At 39.4% G+C, this 16,574-nt stretch overlaps 3 protein-coding genes across 5 annotated transcripts in view; 1 reads left to right on the top strand and 2 right to left on the bottom strand.

Annotated features, from left to right (window-relative positions):
• The window catches only part of rbm28 (RNA binding motif protein 28), a 74,879-nt gene extending 65,355 nt beyond the window's left edge, over positions 1-9,524 (bottom strand). Inside the window, exons 1-20 of one of the 2 annotated variants that reach the window (XM_072385698.1) lie at positions 9,187-9,524; positions 8,874-9,020; positions 8,681-8,784; positions 8,530-8,605; positions 8,348-8,440; positions 8,183-8,254; positions 7,506-7,599; positions 7,210-7,412; positions 7,045-7,111; positions 6,819-6,928; positions 6,673-6,746; positions 6,433-6,568; positions 6,147-6,211; positions 5,889-6,047; positions 5,544-5,693; positions 5,296-5,370; positions 5,099-5,201; positions 4,649-4,787; positions 4,226-4,343; positions 3,750-3,917 (exon numbers count right to left, since the gene is read on the bottom strand). In XM_072385698.1, coding sequence (XP_072241799.1) covers positions 3,774-3,917; positions 4,226-4,343; positions 4,649-4,787; positions 5,099-5,201; positions 5,296-5,370; positions 5,544-5,693; positions 5,889-6,047; positions 6,147-6,211; positions 6,433-6,568; positions 6,673-6,746; positions 6,819-6,928; positions 7,045-7,111; positions 7,210-7,412; positions 7,506-7,599; positions 8,183-8,254; positions 8,348-8,440; positions 8,530-8,605; positions 8,681-8,784; positions 8,874-9,020; positions 9,187-9,304 — 2,247 coding nt within the window. In that variant the 5' untranslated portion in view covers positions 9,305-9,524 and the 3' untranslated portion in view covers positions 3,750-3,773. Of the gene's footprint in view, positions 1-3,583; positions 3,918-4,225; positions 4,344-4,648; positions 4,788-5,098; positions 5,202-5,295; positions 5,371-5,543; positions 5,694-5,888; positions 6,048-6,146; positions 6,212-6,432; positions 6,569-6,672; positions 6,747-6,818; positions 6,929-7,044; positions 7,112-7,209; positions 7,413-7,505; positions 7,600-8,182; positions 8,255-8,347; positions 8,441-8,529; positions 8,606-8,680; positions 8,785-8,873; positions 9,021-9,186 lie in introns of those variants that run through there. The other variant, XM_072385697.1, reaches the window with a different exon arrangement.
• lepa (leptin a) lies at positions 1,912-2,722 on the top strand. The gene is made up of 2 exons (XM_072385699.1): positions 1,912-2,052; positions 2,138-2,722. Exons 1-2 carry the CDS (start codon positions 1,912-1,914, stop codon positions 2,471-2,473), a joined length of 477 nt encoding a protein of 158 aa, XP_072241800.1. The 3' UTR covers positions 2,474-2,722.
• A 3,105-nt stretch (positions 9,525-12,629) lies between the features above and the next one.
• Positions 12,630-16,004, bottom strand: LOC140307011 (transmembrane protein 53). 2 transcript variants are annotated; one of them, XM_072385695.1, is made up of 4 exons: positions 15,847-16,004; positions 15,113-15,414; positions 13,480-13,726; positions 12,630-13,324 (listed from the first exon to the last, which is right to left on the bottom strand). In XM_072385695.1, the coding sequence occupies exons 2-4, from the start codon at positions 15,347-15,349 to the stop codon at positions 12,963-12,965; spliced, it is 846 nt and encodes a 281-aa protein (XP_072241796.1). In that variant the 5' UTR covers positions 15,350-15,414; positions 15,847-16,004; the 3' UTR covers positions 12,630-12,962. The 2 variants fall into 2 exon arrangements, with proteins under 2 accessions (XP_072241796.1, XP_072241797.1); XM_072385696.1 differs by having other exon boundaries at positions 15,113-15,410.
• Between the last annotated feature and the right edge of the window lie 570 nt (positions 16,005-16,574).

Raw genomic sequence — 16,574 nt, 5'->3', positions numbered from 1 at the left:
AAATGTGCAAAATAAGCATTTGTTCTGAGCTACATGACACTATCTGTAGTGTGCAATGTATGGAATGTATTTTAACTACCTTACGCACAGCAATCTTTATTTTACCCCATCTGTCACCGTACAAAAATCTTGCAGGAAGATTTTCTAGTTATGGAAATGCTCAGACAAACACCAACTGAAATCCGCTCTATTGCTGAGATTCTATACAGAGAATATATGAAAATGAATTTATTCTATTTTACTGTTACTCATTTCTCAGCATTTCTACTATTACTGTATGTCTAGACACATTCAGGAATGGAACATTGTAAAGGAATAGTGCCAATAGCTAGCTGCAATGATGGTTAGAAAGATTAGTGGAGGCCCATCACTGTCAGAATAGGACTTCACAAATAGGACTTCACAAAGTAAAGAATAGGACTCTTTGGAGTCGTTTGAAGGGGAAAAAAAGAGAAAAAAAAACAAGTTCCTTCCCTGTTCGATATAACTAGCTTAATTTGAACATTTTGTTTAGAAAAAAAAATTTTTTCATAAATAAATAAAAAAACAATAAATAAATAAATAAATGTAACAAAACAATAGAAAGAAATATTAAATTAAACAAAAGAAATGGCAAAGAAGCAAAAGGAAAAAGCAAAAGAAAAGTTGATGAAAAAAGATGCAGGAATTATTTAAAGAAATAATGTTTGTAAATATCTATAAATACTACTATTTGTAGATATATTTATTTTCATTAAAAGTTATCTATTTCTATCTTTTTATTACAACATATTCTTTTTCCCATCACCTGACCTATTTTTGAATTAAGTTAAATTTTCCAAGACACCTTAGTCAACTCTGGCAAAATGCTTGAAAATAAAATAAAATACATAGAATTTCAGACCTCTATTTCCCATAAATTACTTCTTTTTTCGAGCGGAATTATTTTGATTCAATTTCATTATGCTTTGCATGTCTTCGTGGTCAGGAATTTACTCAGACTGTTTTGATTATTCTTTTAAAAAGTGTACACACGTTATGTCCGTGACTTATAAGACAACAATTCAGCTTCAAAAAGCAAGCACAGCCTTGCAGATCCAGCGTTCAACAGTCACTGAGGGACAAAGATACATATTACACTTTCTGTCCCAAATAAGAGGGAACAAAAAATAAATAAGTTGCAGTCATTAATACTTCCAAAAAATACAGAATTGGGGCCATATTGAAATACTCCTGCTGAAATATTCCTATTTTAATCAAAAATGTATATTCAACTCACTTCTCGTCTCCTGAGGCACCTTCTGGGAAGGGAAGTGGTAAGTAAAGGGGTGGATGCAAGGGATTGTGGGGTCAGAGTGAGGTGAGTAAGAGATGACTCAACAGTCCCCTACTATAAGACATCCTGATAGTGCCCAACATGCACACAGACATCAACCAAGGTAAGGTCAACTCTCCACTCTATCTATTTCCACTTGTCTTATTCACGATTTTTTCTCAACTCAGGCATAAAGTCTTCTCTCACGACTGTTTTCACCATCATACTTGAAAATCGTGGAGGATGGCTGTTGTTTTTTAAAGTTTGCCTTAGGTCTATGCTGAGTTTTATGTCCTGATATTGTGTTAGCCAGTGTCTTTGTACCTGTTGTATAGAAATTCACAGGCGTCTCTATCACAATTATTTGCTGCTACAACAAAACGTGTTGAGTAATTAACTGGAGGGAAGTAAATGTACTTTTTATGTGTACATGTACCTTTCATGTGTACATTTAGACATGAAGGCATGCCTGAGTTTTCAGTGAGATGGCACAACAATAAAACAAGGGAAATACAGCATTTGGAGAAGGAGTAAAATCTTTAATTAAGAGATTCTTCATTCTTCCCCCAGGAACTACTGCTCTCCGGTATTCTTCGGTATTCTAGGGACATACCATAATGGATTACACTCTGGGACTCCTGGTCTATCTTTTTTCAGTTTTGAGAATGGGTACAGCAGCTCCTCTGCCAGGTGAAGGGGATATCAGAACAAAAGTGGAACATGGTGTTCGTCGGCTGATCATTAGGCTGAATTCCACGGTAGCGTTCACGGTTTAGTTTATGTAAATTGAATATGCTATGTTTGAAGTGTTTTTCACTGACTTGTGCTCTTCCTTCTGCACAGCGTCTTGACATCACACCCTCCCATCAACTCTCCGACGGAATTGGGGGAATTTCCTCCGTAATGGTGGTCTTGGATGGTTGCAACCGTCTGATTCCAAACAATCTTTCCGATATGGATCAAATTAAGAGCGATATCTCTATGATAGTAATTTACTTAACCAAGTGGAGTGAGAGGCAGTGCAAGGGAACGAAACCAAAGCCCACAGCTCCTGGATGGCTGCTGGAACTACAGACAGACACAAGATTCGTTCTGACTCATACCAGAGTCACTCTCATGAGACTGAAGGAGTTCCTTGAACTGTTAGTGAAGGACTTGGATGTTCTTAAAACTTGCTGAAAGATGGACATCAGGACCATTATATGCAAGCCCTTGGCTTAACTGTTGCACAAAACCTGACACGTCTGAATGAGTGGTGTGTAACTCAAGGATGCATTTTCTAATATGCACTTAGTCATTTATTAAATTATGTATGTGTATATATATATATATATATACACACTATGTTCACGTCATCATTTATATAGAGCTTATGGTACATTTTGCACACAAGCATATTTGATCCCAGGTTTATACAATGGCACAACTGTAGAGACCGAGTAATTAAAAAAAGTCCAGATGGCAGCTAGATGAAATTTTAGAACACGGCTGCCATCACTGGAAATTCCTGAAAACTGGACTGAAACTTGCTAATCAGTTACAAATGTATGAGAACACAGGAAAGGTGAAGGGCAACTTTTTTTGTGCAATATCAACAGCAGTTCTACAAAGTCTTGATCTTAACTGCGACAATGATCTAAAGATGTCTCGAGTAGTTCTGCACAGTTGGAACAATAATTTTTTTCTAATATATGGATTAAACTATTAATAAATGTTTTATCTAACTTGACAGTGTTGTGTTTTTTCTTAAGAAAGAAGGCACGTAGACAAGGTTAATGTATGGTATAATTTGTGTCAAACTCTTGTGTTTTTAGGGTGCTTTTATCAGGACTATTGGCTTCCGATTAAACATTTTCTGATCTTGTTGACAAGTTTTACACTTCAAGCCACACTCACCCATTCACACACACACAGCACTTCTTAGTTTCATACAGTCTTACAGACTCAACAGTGCTTTTTCCTCAATTAAACCCCCACTCAAAAACACTGGAGGCAAAATGAGGTTCAGCCAACATGCTGAAGTGAACTCAAAGCCAGCGATCAAACCACTGACTCTCCAAACAGGCAAACAGTCGCTCCTCCTCCCACCCAAGCTACACATAGCATGAGAAAAGTGAATGCCACGAAAATGTCATTATGAATTAATCAACCTGGCAATTGAGACGAGTATGGTTTTAATTGAACCATGCATAGATCAACAATCATTTAAAAAAAAAAAAAGCAAAGCACTCAAAAACCCCTTTTGTACAAATCCTACTGGTTACAGTTGTTTAAAAAAAAAAAAAACATGAACATGGTTTAGGAAAACAAAGATAAACTGCACCTAAATCATTAAAAACATGTTGAAACTCAGTTTAATAAGAACAATTATATTTATTCTGTAACTTTAGGATGTCAAATATAGAGGATGTCTTTTCCCTCAGCACATCTTTCTCTCTCTCACTCACTCACTCACTCACTCACTCGCACACACACTAATTTAACTATCAAACCACTTGCTTGTTTTGACTGTTGCATTCTTGCTGCTGCTCCCCATCAGTTTCTTCTTGTACTGCTCGACCAGACTTTCAAAACGATCCCCATCCCTGCTCTTGAACGGCTTCTTGGCAGTTTTGAAGTTTTTCTAGAGAAAAGAAAAAGAAGCAACAGCAAAAATGTGTAATGGATCATTTCGGGGAAATAAATGAGTGTATGAGTGTGTGTGTGTGGAGGGGGAGGGGGTGGGGGTGGTGGGGGGTAGGGGGCTCAGACTGTGACCACAATGACTACATGCGTGCCAATATGGGTTGTAAGGAAAATTCAACAGCCTGGTATTGTAAAATTGAGACTACTAAAACTCCTGGTTTCAATTGCAATGGTCAGTCTTCTTTACATTCAAAATTACAAATAAGTATCTGCAACACAGCATGTAAAAAAGATTCTTTTAAAAACCTGGTTTCTGGGCTGCATAGGCTTTTCGATCTGTCGTCTTTGACGCTCGTTCCTTTTGGATCCAGGCCTTCCAGGTTTCTTGGGAGGCGGGGCCTGTTGCTTTCCTTTATCGCGCATTCTGCAACGGACAAGAATTCCTAAATGTAGCTAAATCCTGATGTTTGGGTAAGTCTGTTTCTAACAGCTTAAAACAGGTTGCATTGGTAACCCAAGTTGGGATAGACCTCTTTATATCAAATACCATCATTACTACATCCAAAAACTAGTCTAATATTAGTAAGACTGTTGTGTTGTATACAAATGTACGCATATATGTCCAAAGAATACATGAAGAGCTCATTTGTTTACTTTTATCTGAATAAATGCAAAGTAGTGAAGAGTGAAAAGTGGACAGGTAATTAGTAACAGTGAGAAAAACGGTACCTGATCTTTGGCCCCCGATGGGAAGGCAGAGGCAGAACCTTCCTTCTCTTTTTCCCATTCTGCAAATCTACATGCTCAACCTCAGGAGTGGTGTGGAAACCGGAAAAGCGTTGCTCTTTTCTGTTCTTGTCAGGAATGCCTGATAGACAGAGAAGTGAGCAGAGAAAACATTTTAGAAATCCATTCTATCCAATACCAGTTTTTTTCTAATCAATTCATCTGATTTCTATTAAAAAGACATAACCAATATCAACGCCGTGCACCTCCGTTTGTTGTCCCTGCTTTACGGATCTTCAAGCCTCATTGCTGAAATATGTGACCAACTTCTATGACTACTGAATTTCAGTTGAGCTAAAAAATTATTCCGTGTATTGAGGGTGAAATTGCTCCAAAAAAAAAAAAAACAACAAAAAAAAAACATACATTCACAAAATTTCAAATATGTTCTACCTTGCTCTGCTTTGTTTCCACTCGACCTTTGTAGTTTACCATCTGCAGATGTTTGGGGCTGAGGTTTCACTCCTCCCTTAAAGGGTCGATTTCTAAAGCAATCCTGCCAACATGAACACATAGTCACTTATTCCTAGAAAGACAAAAATGAGCAGCTGTTCTGGGCAGCAACTACAAAACAAATCATGACAAAATACCTTGCTTTTTTGCTGTCGCATTTCTTTTAATTTGAGCTTTCTTGTATCCTCCAGGGAGAACTCAACAATTGGTCTCTGAAGAATGACACAAAGCATAAAAGTTACAGTAAAACAAGGGACAAGAAATGTGAAAATGTCTGTTACATAATGTGATATGCCAAACCAGTGGCAGCAAAGTCAGAATAAAGTTTACTTTAAACACACAGATACTGATTTCAGCTTTAATGTACTTCATTGTAAAAATGTACCTTGTGTGAGCCGAAGATGTCAGGGTTGTTGTTTAGGAAGCGAAGTGTGCTAAGAGCATGCTCGTGCTCCTGGAACTGAACAAAGCCGTAACCCAGCGACTGTCCCATTACCTGACCCTTCTCTGGCTTCTTGTCATACATGATCCGGCACTTAAGGGAGAAGCAGGACACAAACAGCTGAAACAAATGAAGTCGACATCCCCAACTGGGCACATACACACAGTATATCTAATTCCATAGCTGCCTGTAGCCAGTATACATTACTCACAGAAATGTACCGATACAACACTGAAACAAACAAATCATCTATTCGACATTACCTTCACCACTAAGGTTGACTCTCACCTCTGTTATGCGGACTCCTTTGACTCCTTTCACATGTTGAAGGCAGAGTGCTTTGAGTCTTTTATTGTCCACAGACTTTGGCAGATTATGGATGCACAGGCGAGTCTTTGACACAAACACGTTAATGTCGCGAAGCTTGGCCCGCTTAATTTCCTCAAACTGGGAGAAATAAGGCAACGCCATTTATCAGTCAAAGTAGAAGTTGAAAGAGCAGTATCGTGCGCTGAAATGTCATTCTCCAAAAGTAACTGTACTCACCCGGGTTCTTTTGGCCATGTCTGCCTCAGGCACTCCCTCTGCAGGCTTGGTTCCAGGGCGGATAACTGAGTGTTCAGAAGAGAAAAACTGAAAACTAATAACAGGTTTAAGAGCATTTCAGCCAGAAAGTCCTAAAATCTACTCTTCGAATATTGACCTCAAAAGCCATACTTCTTTATTTAATAAGTGGTAATGGGAGCAGTATTTATTTCTAAAGGTGTTAAATCCCTTATTATGAATACATTTTAAAGCGCAAGAATGATTTAAAGTGAAACAAACAACTCACATCCCTCTCTGGCCAAGTACAAGTTCCTGCTGCCTGTCTCAACTTTCTTCTTATTGTCCTTCAGCTTCACAGCATCTTCCCTGCTCACGGCAGCAACAATAAACAGCTTTCTGCCATCCATACGGATGCCACCATTCTACAAGTGTTACAGTGAGACAGAAATGTGGTCAGAGACACAAACAGAGTGGTAGATACAAGAGAGATCGATTCATAATTCAAGCATATTTGATTGTGTATTACCTCAGTCTCATCTTGGGCAGCAGTCATACATTTGTCTGCAGCCTCTTTTGTCTTAAACTGAGCAAATGCACAACCTGGAAAAAAAAGCTTCGTCAAGCAGTGTTTTAAAACAAAGGGGAACATTAACCCAAGTGCTGCAGACTAACCTTTTGAATGTTCTGTGTCCGGATGGAGAACAACCTTTACATAATTAAGCTCTCCGTACTGCAGGAGAACTTCCTCGAGACCTTCCTCGTCCGTGTCAAACGATAAGTTCCTAATTCAAAGAAAAACAAATGACAACAAACTATATGAGTGCAACTGCTTGGAGAGGACAAAAAGGGAGGTAGAAAAAATAAGGTTCAGGACTGAGCAGGAAGAAAAGTGACAGACCTGATGAAAACTGTTCGGCCCTCCTTCACATCTGAAGGCAGACATTTCTTTGAGGCTTTCTTTTGAGCTAGAGATAAAAACGGATGACAAAATATGTCAAAACTACCTTTGTATGAAAAACAAAACATAACGGCAGAAAAATATGGAAAACATAACAATTGATACCCAATTCATCTTCTTCATCTTCCTCATCATCCAGTTCATCCTGACTCTCATCTTCATCAAAATTTGATTCAACGCTATTCCCATCATCCTCATCTTCATCATCATCCTCTACCTCATCCTCCTCACTGGCTTGTTCCTCGCTATCATCTTCGTCACTCGACTGAGGCTCCTCCACCTGCTGCACAGGGGCTTTTGAAGCAAATCTGTTGACGCAACACGAAAATAACCAGAGATGTTACAAACATTTTAACACCAGGTGACATATCAAAAGAGGTACACTTATCAAAGGTTCACACTTTTTCTTCTCAGGCGCAGCTTGTTTCTTTTCTTCATCCTCATCTTCAGTGTCACTTTCTGTGTTTGCACTTGCCTCCTCTATATTCTTGTTGCCTAGGAGGGGAAAAAAATTGTTTTAAGACCAAGTCATGCTTTCAGCATCTAACGATGCACGAGGCTACGCAGACACACGGATGTCAATTTCATCCTCTTTCCAAGTGTGCCGGGATCCATTCAAACCCATCTGCATACATCTGCAGGTGAATCAGAATTTGTGTCCACGCAGAACACTCACACCACCAAAAAAGGCAACAGGGCATGAGGCAAGGAAACAAGACTGTTAGATACTTTAAAATGTATATTCTCTAATTTGAGGAAAGGTTGTCTGAGGAGGATCTGTGGTTATCCATAGTATCTTTATCAATACTGATGTATCTGCGTAAAATACCACGGGTGCCCAATTTTCTTGATGCCATCAAGTAACCATTTTCCTTCTCAGTGCACGGCACCCTTTATAATGTGAGTGGAACCCCACACACGTGCAGCCTGCTGTCTGTGTTCAGAGTCTGCGTTTGTCTACATACATCGATGAAGAAACCATGGATCTGCCCTTTGTCATTGCCATTTTGTGCCACTTTGCCCATTTTTTGTTGAGCAAATGCAACAGATAAGTGAAGCACAGGAAGTGAAAAAATACCTGAACTTGAGGACTGCTGTGAGGCCATATACTTGTCTTTTGGCACGGCCCAGTCAACTGCTACCTGTCGACCTGTAAATGAAGCATTAAAAAGATAATAATATAGTACGGACTGTAAAATTCAACCTTGTGGTGTTTTTACACACATCTGCTCCGCTGACCGACCTTTTATCTCCTTCAGGTTCATAGCTTTAAGCGCCTTTGCAGCCCCAGACACAGTTTTAAGCAGGACAAATGCAAAACCCCGCATCTTTCCATCTATGAAAGGGTCAAAAGATCAAATACCATGAAACCACTAGAATTCCTGAATTATCTAAATATTTTGTAATAGATAAAACTATTCTTACCAGGTTTGAGGGGAATTTTAGCCTCAAGAACGGTTCCAAACTTTTCAAATGTTTCTTTTAGATCGTCCTCTGTGCACTGTAAAATAGGACATGTATCAGCAAAGGTTAACGTCCAAGTGTGCTGTTCACCACTATGCAACCCACACCGTACCTTAAAACTGAGATTCCTTATGATAAGTCTTGATTTCAGCAGTTGTTTCCTCATGCCGCTAACTCTCTCCTCATTTTTCTCTGCTGCTGGAGCAGTCTCTTTAACTGTGAAAAGAAAGATGCAGCATTGTTCCAAGGATAGAGGACGAGCAGTATCTTAATAGCTAGCTTTGGATAAGCGTCTTTATACAAACCTGCTTTTTGTTTGTCTCTAAGTTTCTTCTTCGCCACTGTCACTGACAGCTTCTTTCCGTCGTATTCTTTTATTTCCTTTAAGGCTCGTTGTGCATCTTCTTCCATGGAATATGTGACAAATCCGAACCCACGACATTTTTCTGTGCCTGTTTGCAGAGTTAAAATAGTTCACACAAAAAAATCTACTGACTATTTATTTGGACGTGCTTTGTGTTATCAGGTTCTTTTGTATGAAATATCTCCTAACTTAAGTGGCTCAATTTCATTAATTTTAGTAACAATACAAATTATAAAAGTGAGTGAGAACAGCACCTTTGTCTCTGACCACGAAGCATTGTTTTACAGGACCTATTTCTGAGAAGATTTCCTCAAGTCGCTCATTTGTCGCTGAATCTGGTAAAGAACCAACGAATATGGTCTGCGCTGGCATGGCTAACAGCTGACTGTTAACTTCTAGCACGGTAAAAACTCTCACTTTTAAGTGTACTTTGTTTATCAACTCAGCACTGCAAGGTTCTGTCAAACTACTCAACAGCTTATGATCCCAAAACGAAATTAAACGCCATGGATATTCTTCACTTGAGCACGCTGAACCACCAGACTAAGTCGCATGTTTACATGTGAGAGCAGCCATCTTAAAAAGTGAGCGGAAGTTGATATTCTCTTCTGCGCTTGCATACACGAGGCTGGGCTGTGCCGCCACCTATCGGCCTGAAGGTCTTGTTGCAATAACCGGTTGCAAAGGCTAAATACCTCACGAAGAATGATGAAAATCAATACATGTTTCAGTAGCATAGGAAGATCCCTCCTATTCAATTCCAGCACATTTTTCATGTTATCAAGAGAATACTAAAAGGGTGTTTCAATGTACTTCAGGACTTTAAAGAAGAGTAAAGATGTATGGGCGGAAGTAATTACATTTTTTATATACCATTTCCGTTTCATTCATACTTGAGGCTAATCGATTTGATCGAATGTCAGCCTTGTCTGTTAAAATGACGAAAGAGGTTAGAGCGAAAACCTCACTGAATGAGACCATCGACTTAAGTTTATACCCGTTTAATTATCAGACTGGTTTAATGTGCGGACCTAAAGAGTTTGTAAGAGAACTGTGGCGCTGAAAAAGACAAAAAAAAAAAAAACTCCGCTAGAACTTGTTCACTCTTCTGCCCACTGGGAGGCGCTACAGAGGCTTAAATACAAGGACAACAAAGGCACGCGCTGATACTTTGCCTTTCAGTTGAACCTTCAGTTCCTTGGAAGTACAATATTAATTTGTAGTTCCAGTTCTTAGCAGATAGTCACTGGACTGGTGTCATGCACATCCACAACATAGCAGGATATTGTGATGAACAGTAAAGAATCTTAAAGAACTAAAACTGAGAGCAGTTGGTAATCTTTACAAAAGTGCTCTCTGTACTTTGAATTACTTTAAAACCTGGAAGCAGCTGAAAAACGGTTTCATTCATAAAATAACTTTGCAGTCGAAACTCTCTCAAGAAACTGAAAAGACAATTTAGTCTGTAGTTAAAAATGACAAATATCATTTTCTCTTTTTTTTTTTTTTAGATCATTTTAGATGATCAATGTTTAAGACTGTCTGGAAAAACAAATAAAAAGTTGAAAAGGTCATTGAAAGTGTTGTTCACCAGCTCAGAGCGCATGATGTCAGTCCTCCTGTTGGTTCGTCACTCAGCTGACTGACGATGGCAGTGAACCACGAAGTCCTGGGAGCTTGTCCGGAAAAGCCAGGACAGCAGCTTAAGACACTTAAGAAACGTTTGAAAAGAGAAAAACTCCCAAAATAGTCACTTATTTGAAGCCGTTGGTGAGACCAGAAAGGGTCAGGTTGCTTTTACAGGTCAGATTATTATTTCGATTATTATATTATTTTTACCCTTTAGTGTCTAATTGTAATGATTACAGAATGTATTCTGCTTTTAAAAAATGACCCTCGTGTGTTTCTTGTTCACTGAATTTGGAAAAAAATGCACAATAACAACAACAATAATTTAGCTACCAACACAGTTTCACAGTACAAATGGCATTCAATTCAACTTGCAATTTGAATTTCCTGACTTCGGAAAAATAAAAAAAAACACATTAAAAATTCCAAACAAGATTTCTTCATATTTATTTCCAAACTACACACACGTATATATGTATATATATATATATATATTTTGATGGTTAACACACTAAAAAAAAAAAATTCACATATCAGAAATGTTCAAGTAATGAAACATAAAGCCTGACTACATAACATCAGAGGCACCATCTTATGTAGAATCACCACCTTCAGACATTTCATTTCTTTGTAAACGGTTTTATCAGTGGAAGCTACTGAGCTGAACTACAGGACTACTATCAGCTTTGGTATCCTGTGACAGTAGTGTTCACATGTACAGACTTATGTCATATGCTATCTGTCAACAAAAGCTCAAAAAAAAGAAGAAACCCCTTCCACCACACACAGACAGCACTGTAACATTGCATTGTGGCTTTACTGTGGAGTATTATGGGATGTATCGTGTTATTCGTGTTCAGCAGTGTCAGCAAACACCACAGGCTGTAATGACGACATAACCCTCTGGACACAGGTAGACCATCACTGATGAGCTTATACAACTCTTTTCTGACTGTAAACAGGATGTTGTTTTTATTGTCAAATAAGTGAAGTTGTCTTAACGCCGTCCCGTTCGATGCGAAACAAGCCCGGTCATCTTCAGCATCACACGAGCAGTTGTAACAGGAATGGAAAACATGCAACTCTAATACGGAATGAGCTTAAGGTAGAAATTCTGTTTACTTCCTGAGAGGGAAACACAGCTAAAGTTGTACAATAAATTGTTGAAAACTTTGCTCAAATACCCAAGTTCCTTCGGCTAATAATACCAAACCAAAGAAATAACAGCAGCAGTTTGTGTGTTTTCCAAACCGATAGTGCTGCAGTAAGGAACTGATTGTGCAGTCATGTAAGGAAACGTCAGTACGATCGTTTGTGCCATGTGTGTTTGCAGCGCCGTCCACATCTTCCGTCTTCGTTTGCACTCAGGAAAATGTTAACGAACATCATTCAACACAAGCCCTCTGCAAACTGTAGTTTACACTCTCCCATGTAAACACTTCTTACTCTTCACAGTCAGAAGGATAGAAAAAAAATCCTGTTTATTTCATTTCGTATAACAAAAGCCTTATTCAGTCTGAAACAGCTGTGCTTATGCAGACATTTCAAATTAAGGAAGTTTTACGTTTATATATAAGGCACGGACGAACAATTAGTCAAAGCAAGCAAAAAGGAAAAAAAAAACAAAAAAAACAATCAGTTATCAAGATGGTAAGAAGCAGATATTAATCGATGGAACTAGAATATAATCCTCGTGCATTTCAGCAATACTTTACCATCTTCACTGCAGTACACGTGAAGACTTATATGATGTGATGAAATAACTTGATCTTTTGGAAATGCATGCCACGAACACGGGACTGAAACTGAACGATAACACATCAGACCAAGGAACAAATGCATAAAACTGCAGATTCACCGCTAAAACTGTGTGGGAGCACAAAAGAAAAAACTCCCGTCTTCATACTGGAGAAGAAAAGTGTGTTACACTTGATGCTTTCAGCTAAAACGAGCATCAAATGCGAACTTCTGACACTACAATGCTGTTAGGACCAACAATCAGGTGAAAAAAAGCAACTGCAGACTGGAACTGTGTTATGTCAAATTCTGTGAAAATCTCGTTCCCCCCCCCCATTTCCACTTCATAGTGTTAGGATGGATGCATCTTTCTGCAAATCGTAGTTTACGAACATAGTGGGTGGGGGCGAGGTTCATAAGCAAATAAGCCTGGTGCAAATGATGAATGAACCCACGTACAGCCGAGCTTGCCCGACGCGGCCGTTTGCACAGCTGTGAGCCAACTGCATTGGTACTGATATCACATACTCTTATTAGTGTGGAACAAATGCAATTTCTCAAAATGATTAAACTGCTACGTTAACATAACAAGGGATAACAAAAATTGAAGAGTTAAAACCCAGAAAATGATGTGGAGCCAGTTAGGAATTAGGCTGAAACCATCTCACATTTTGGCCTTCAGTGAGGTGATGTGGAGTGAGTGGAGGAATGCGTCGAGGGTGGTCACGTATTCCTGTGGGTACCTCCTTAAATGACACGCATGTGTTGAATCCTCCCACTTCTTTGTGGTGATGCTCATCCCGCGCTTCTGCCAGTAAGTGGTCAATTCCTCCACAGCTTGTGGGTCGCTCATCACATCGTTCTCGCATAAGAAGAGCAGCACGGGGGCAGTGACTGGAGTGTTCCAAAACACGTCGATGCCCGTGTTAAAGTAGTCCACTGTTTGGCGTTTAAATATGCTGAAGTATAGGAGGCTTGCTTGTTTCACCAGTATCTCCCACCGAGGAAATACAGTTTTACCCAGACCTAAACAGAGAGAACGTTCCACTTTATCCATCTGTGGTGGAAGATGCATTTCTTCACACATAACTCAATGTATAAATGCACAAATATGTCATTTCACATTATGGATACTAATGAAATTAAACAAAAGAATGCCTTAAAAGTAGGTCAATACTTACCTCTGGACATCTGCTCTAATGAGCCCACCACCAAGCTATCATACACTTGGCCTCTGATCCGATTTGTCACCGCCTGGTATTTCTGTTGGTCCTGGGACATATGTATCAGCAGCTGAGCAAATGTGTAGCCGCCGATAGAGAAGGCGTGAACAAGCAGAGGACGGGACACGAAACGGTCACTCTGCAGCAACTCCAGCAACCTCTTTCCACGGTCCAGACCCCAGCGAGGCCACAGGAAGTCTTTAACCTGGTTTGAAAAAAAAAACAAACTCTGAAAATTGTTGCGCTGCTTATCTTAACGTCGGGTTTCAAGTTTGCGTACAGCAAAGCCCAATAATTCTCTCATCAAAAAATGTTTAAAATCAGCTAAACATGTTCTGAGCTCCTGAAAAAGCTGAGCTCTAACAGCACCGGCTGCAAGTGAACCAGCTCTGCATGGATATACTGGTTTACACTGTGGATTAAACTAGTTGTCGGATTACAGTTGCACCTGCGACTTTATGTATGATGACATGAATACTATACACGTGTGACTAAAGAGAAGTTGAACTCGCCGTCAAACTGGCAATCAAGTTAGCAAATTAACCACAACAGCCCAGATTTACTGCAAAGTCTGAGATTATGTCATAGTAAATCTGGGTCACAAATAATCCAGGACTGTTAAGTTTTTCTTTCAGTTGAAGCCCCTCCAATGTAACATGAGCTTTCATCTTGATTGTGCGGGTGAGGATATTAGACTCTGTGTAACACAACCCATTCAAGTTAGGCACTTGGGAAGGGACAATGAAAAACTCCAGTTCTGTTATAGAAAAACTGTCATGGAGACAATTTAGATTCAAAGCTTCTGCAAGAGTAACCCACAGTTATTTGTTGCCTCAAAGCCCAAATCTGGAGGGGTCACCAGACTTGACAGCATGTCCGTCCTCTTTATTTCTTCATAGTTTGACATACGCACTGCATGCATCCCTCTTTTTTCCTTCCTTTTTTTTATGCATATTGAACATTTCAGTTACACCAGTAAAATACATGTAAGCAGTCCAAGATGCATTAAAATACACTGCACTGGCTCCTTCGGTGCTCATGCAGAGAGCTGCCACTACTGCTGTTTTCACTCCAAAAGAACATCTACAACTAAAGCAACCTTTGGCATATATAGTATTTGTTGTTGTGAGTACAAGGGGTGCTGCAGGTCTGGTAAGGTCAGGTAATGTAGAATGTAGGCTATGAAGGAGCTCCAAACACTGTGCTCTTGCTCAACTCGCACAGGTCAACAACCAGCTCCTTATCTTGTATACACATGAATGGGCTTATGTGAATTTAGACGCCTGGAATAGCTTTATGCCCAGTATTCTTTGCTGAGTCATTTGGCAAGCAAGATGCAACTCTTTACACACATACACACCGCACGTCTCTTCGACTATATTCTAATATAATATACCCTAATTAATATGAACATCAGATGACTTTTAAAAACAAATAATCACCATCGTGTAAAACTAGGCTATAACTCAACCAGAAAAAGAGCAGTTGCACCGTTAATACTCAATTAGAGACTCAGTGACAATTCCATAAGTTTGATTGTCAAGATCATCTTTCATGGTTGGCTTATTTAGTAGATCTATCATATCCTTACCTCACTCTCCACTACAAGCACGTCAAAGCCAGTGCGAAAGTAGATTTCACAGTACTTAGCCACAGCTTGGGGACGCGAACCCAACCACGGCAACATCAGCAAAAGGGGTTTATGATCCTCAGAGGTCTGGATCTGAACCCCTGCGACTGGAGATGCTGGTTCATTCATGTACAAGGTGACATTCTTACAGAGGCGATGGGCAGTGATGCCTCTGCTCAGGGTGGCCCTGGCTAACATAGCACAGTAGCTGCTGTCAGGCCTCGTTATGAAGAAGGCTTGGGAATGAATTATGACAAGGCTATCTGCAGAAAAGAGAAAACGACGAGACAAGAATGACAAATCAACAAGTGAACAGAACAGTAGAAAAACTGGCACTGCTCGACGATTCACCGCTAAAAGCTAAAGCTGATATTTAGCTCGATGTCATTTAGCGTCGGTATTATAATGTTTAAGACGAGAAAATGCAACTTATTTACGGTATTCACCAACTACATTTAGCGCGAACGTTATAGTGAAAAATTGTGTCGTACTTTTGACACGGACGTGTTTATTTTTTTAAAGTTAGGCAAACTGTTCTCACGTGAAAGACGCGTTACTTTAAGGTTAGGCAAACTGTTCTCATGTGAAAGACGCGTTACTTTAAAGTTAGGCAAACTGTTCTCATGTGAAAGACGCGTTACTTCAAATGAAACGACGAGGTCGTAACTTTATTAAGGACAGGTTAAGTAACTGACCTGTTTTTCAGCTTGTCGTCCAAGTGATCCTAGAAACAAGGGCTCTTTCAAATCACATAATTACCAACAGTCCAAGGCACAGCTACATTTAACGCCTGTCGACGTACTTACGCTGAATCAAACTTTTGCCTTGTTTACTTCCCCTCACTCCGCTATTCGTGTTGGTCGCTCGTCCTGCTTCTTCTTGACCTTTTATTGCAACAACAAACTGGCTCATTACCGCCGCCATCTGGTTTGGAGCATGGTTTAGGACAGTACATAACCGAGAAAATGATATTCCACTACTGTTGCTACTCGGTGGACGTTTGTCTCCAAACTATCCCATAATTTTGTTCAACATTTAGTCACTTAGCTGATACTTTTAACCAAACTAGTGATGTGCAATACCACAAATTTTCATTACAATCCAAAACCAAGAAAAGCCAAATGTGAGTTTGTGGATACTGATACCAATACTTTTTACAAAAGCTTAAGGTGTTCGAAAAAGGACATTTCAGAAATTGAATGTTTCAAACTCTAGCCACCCAATGACACCACAACTCAGATTATCTTTCTTATTCTTTATCTATAGAGCATTTTCACTTGTAATAAACATGAGAAATGATGATAGGAGAAATGATCTGCTGAGAATCTGCATATTAGTTTTAAAATATGGCAAATGACCTTTAGAACGAACAAGTCAAGATGTACCTTAACCCTATGTTGCATGTAACGTTGTTTTTATTTTC

This window comes from Leuresthes tenuis, unplaced genomic scaffold, assembly GCF_036924035.1.
Source record: "Leuresthes tenuis unplaced genomic scaffold, fLeuTen1.0.hap1 SCAF_5, whole genome shotgun sequence".
Lineage (NCBI taxonomy): Eukaryota > Metazoa > Chordata > Actinopteri > Atheriniformes > Atherinopsidae > Leuresthes > Leuresthes tenuis.
The sequence above is the reverse complement of the archived record's forward strand: the minus strand, read 5'-3'. Positions and strand labels throughout refer to the sequence as shown.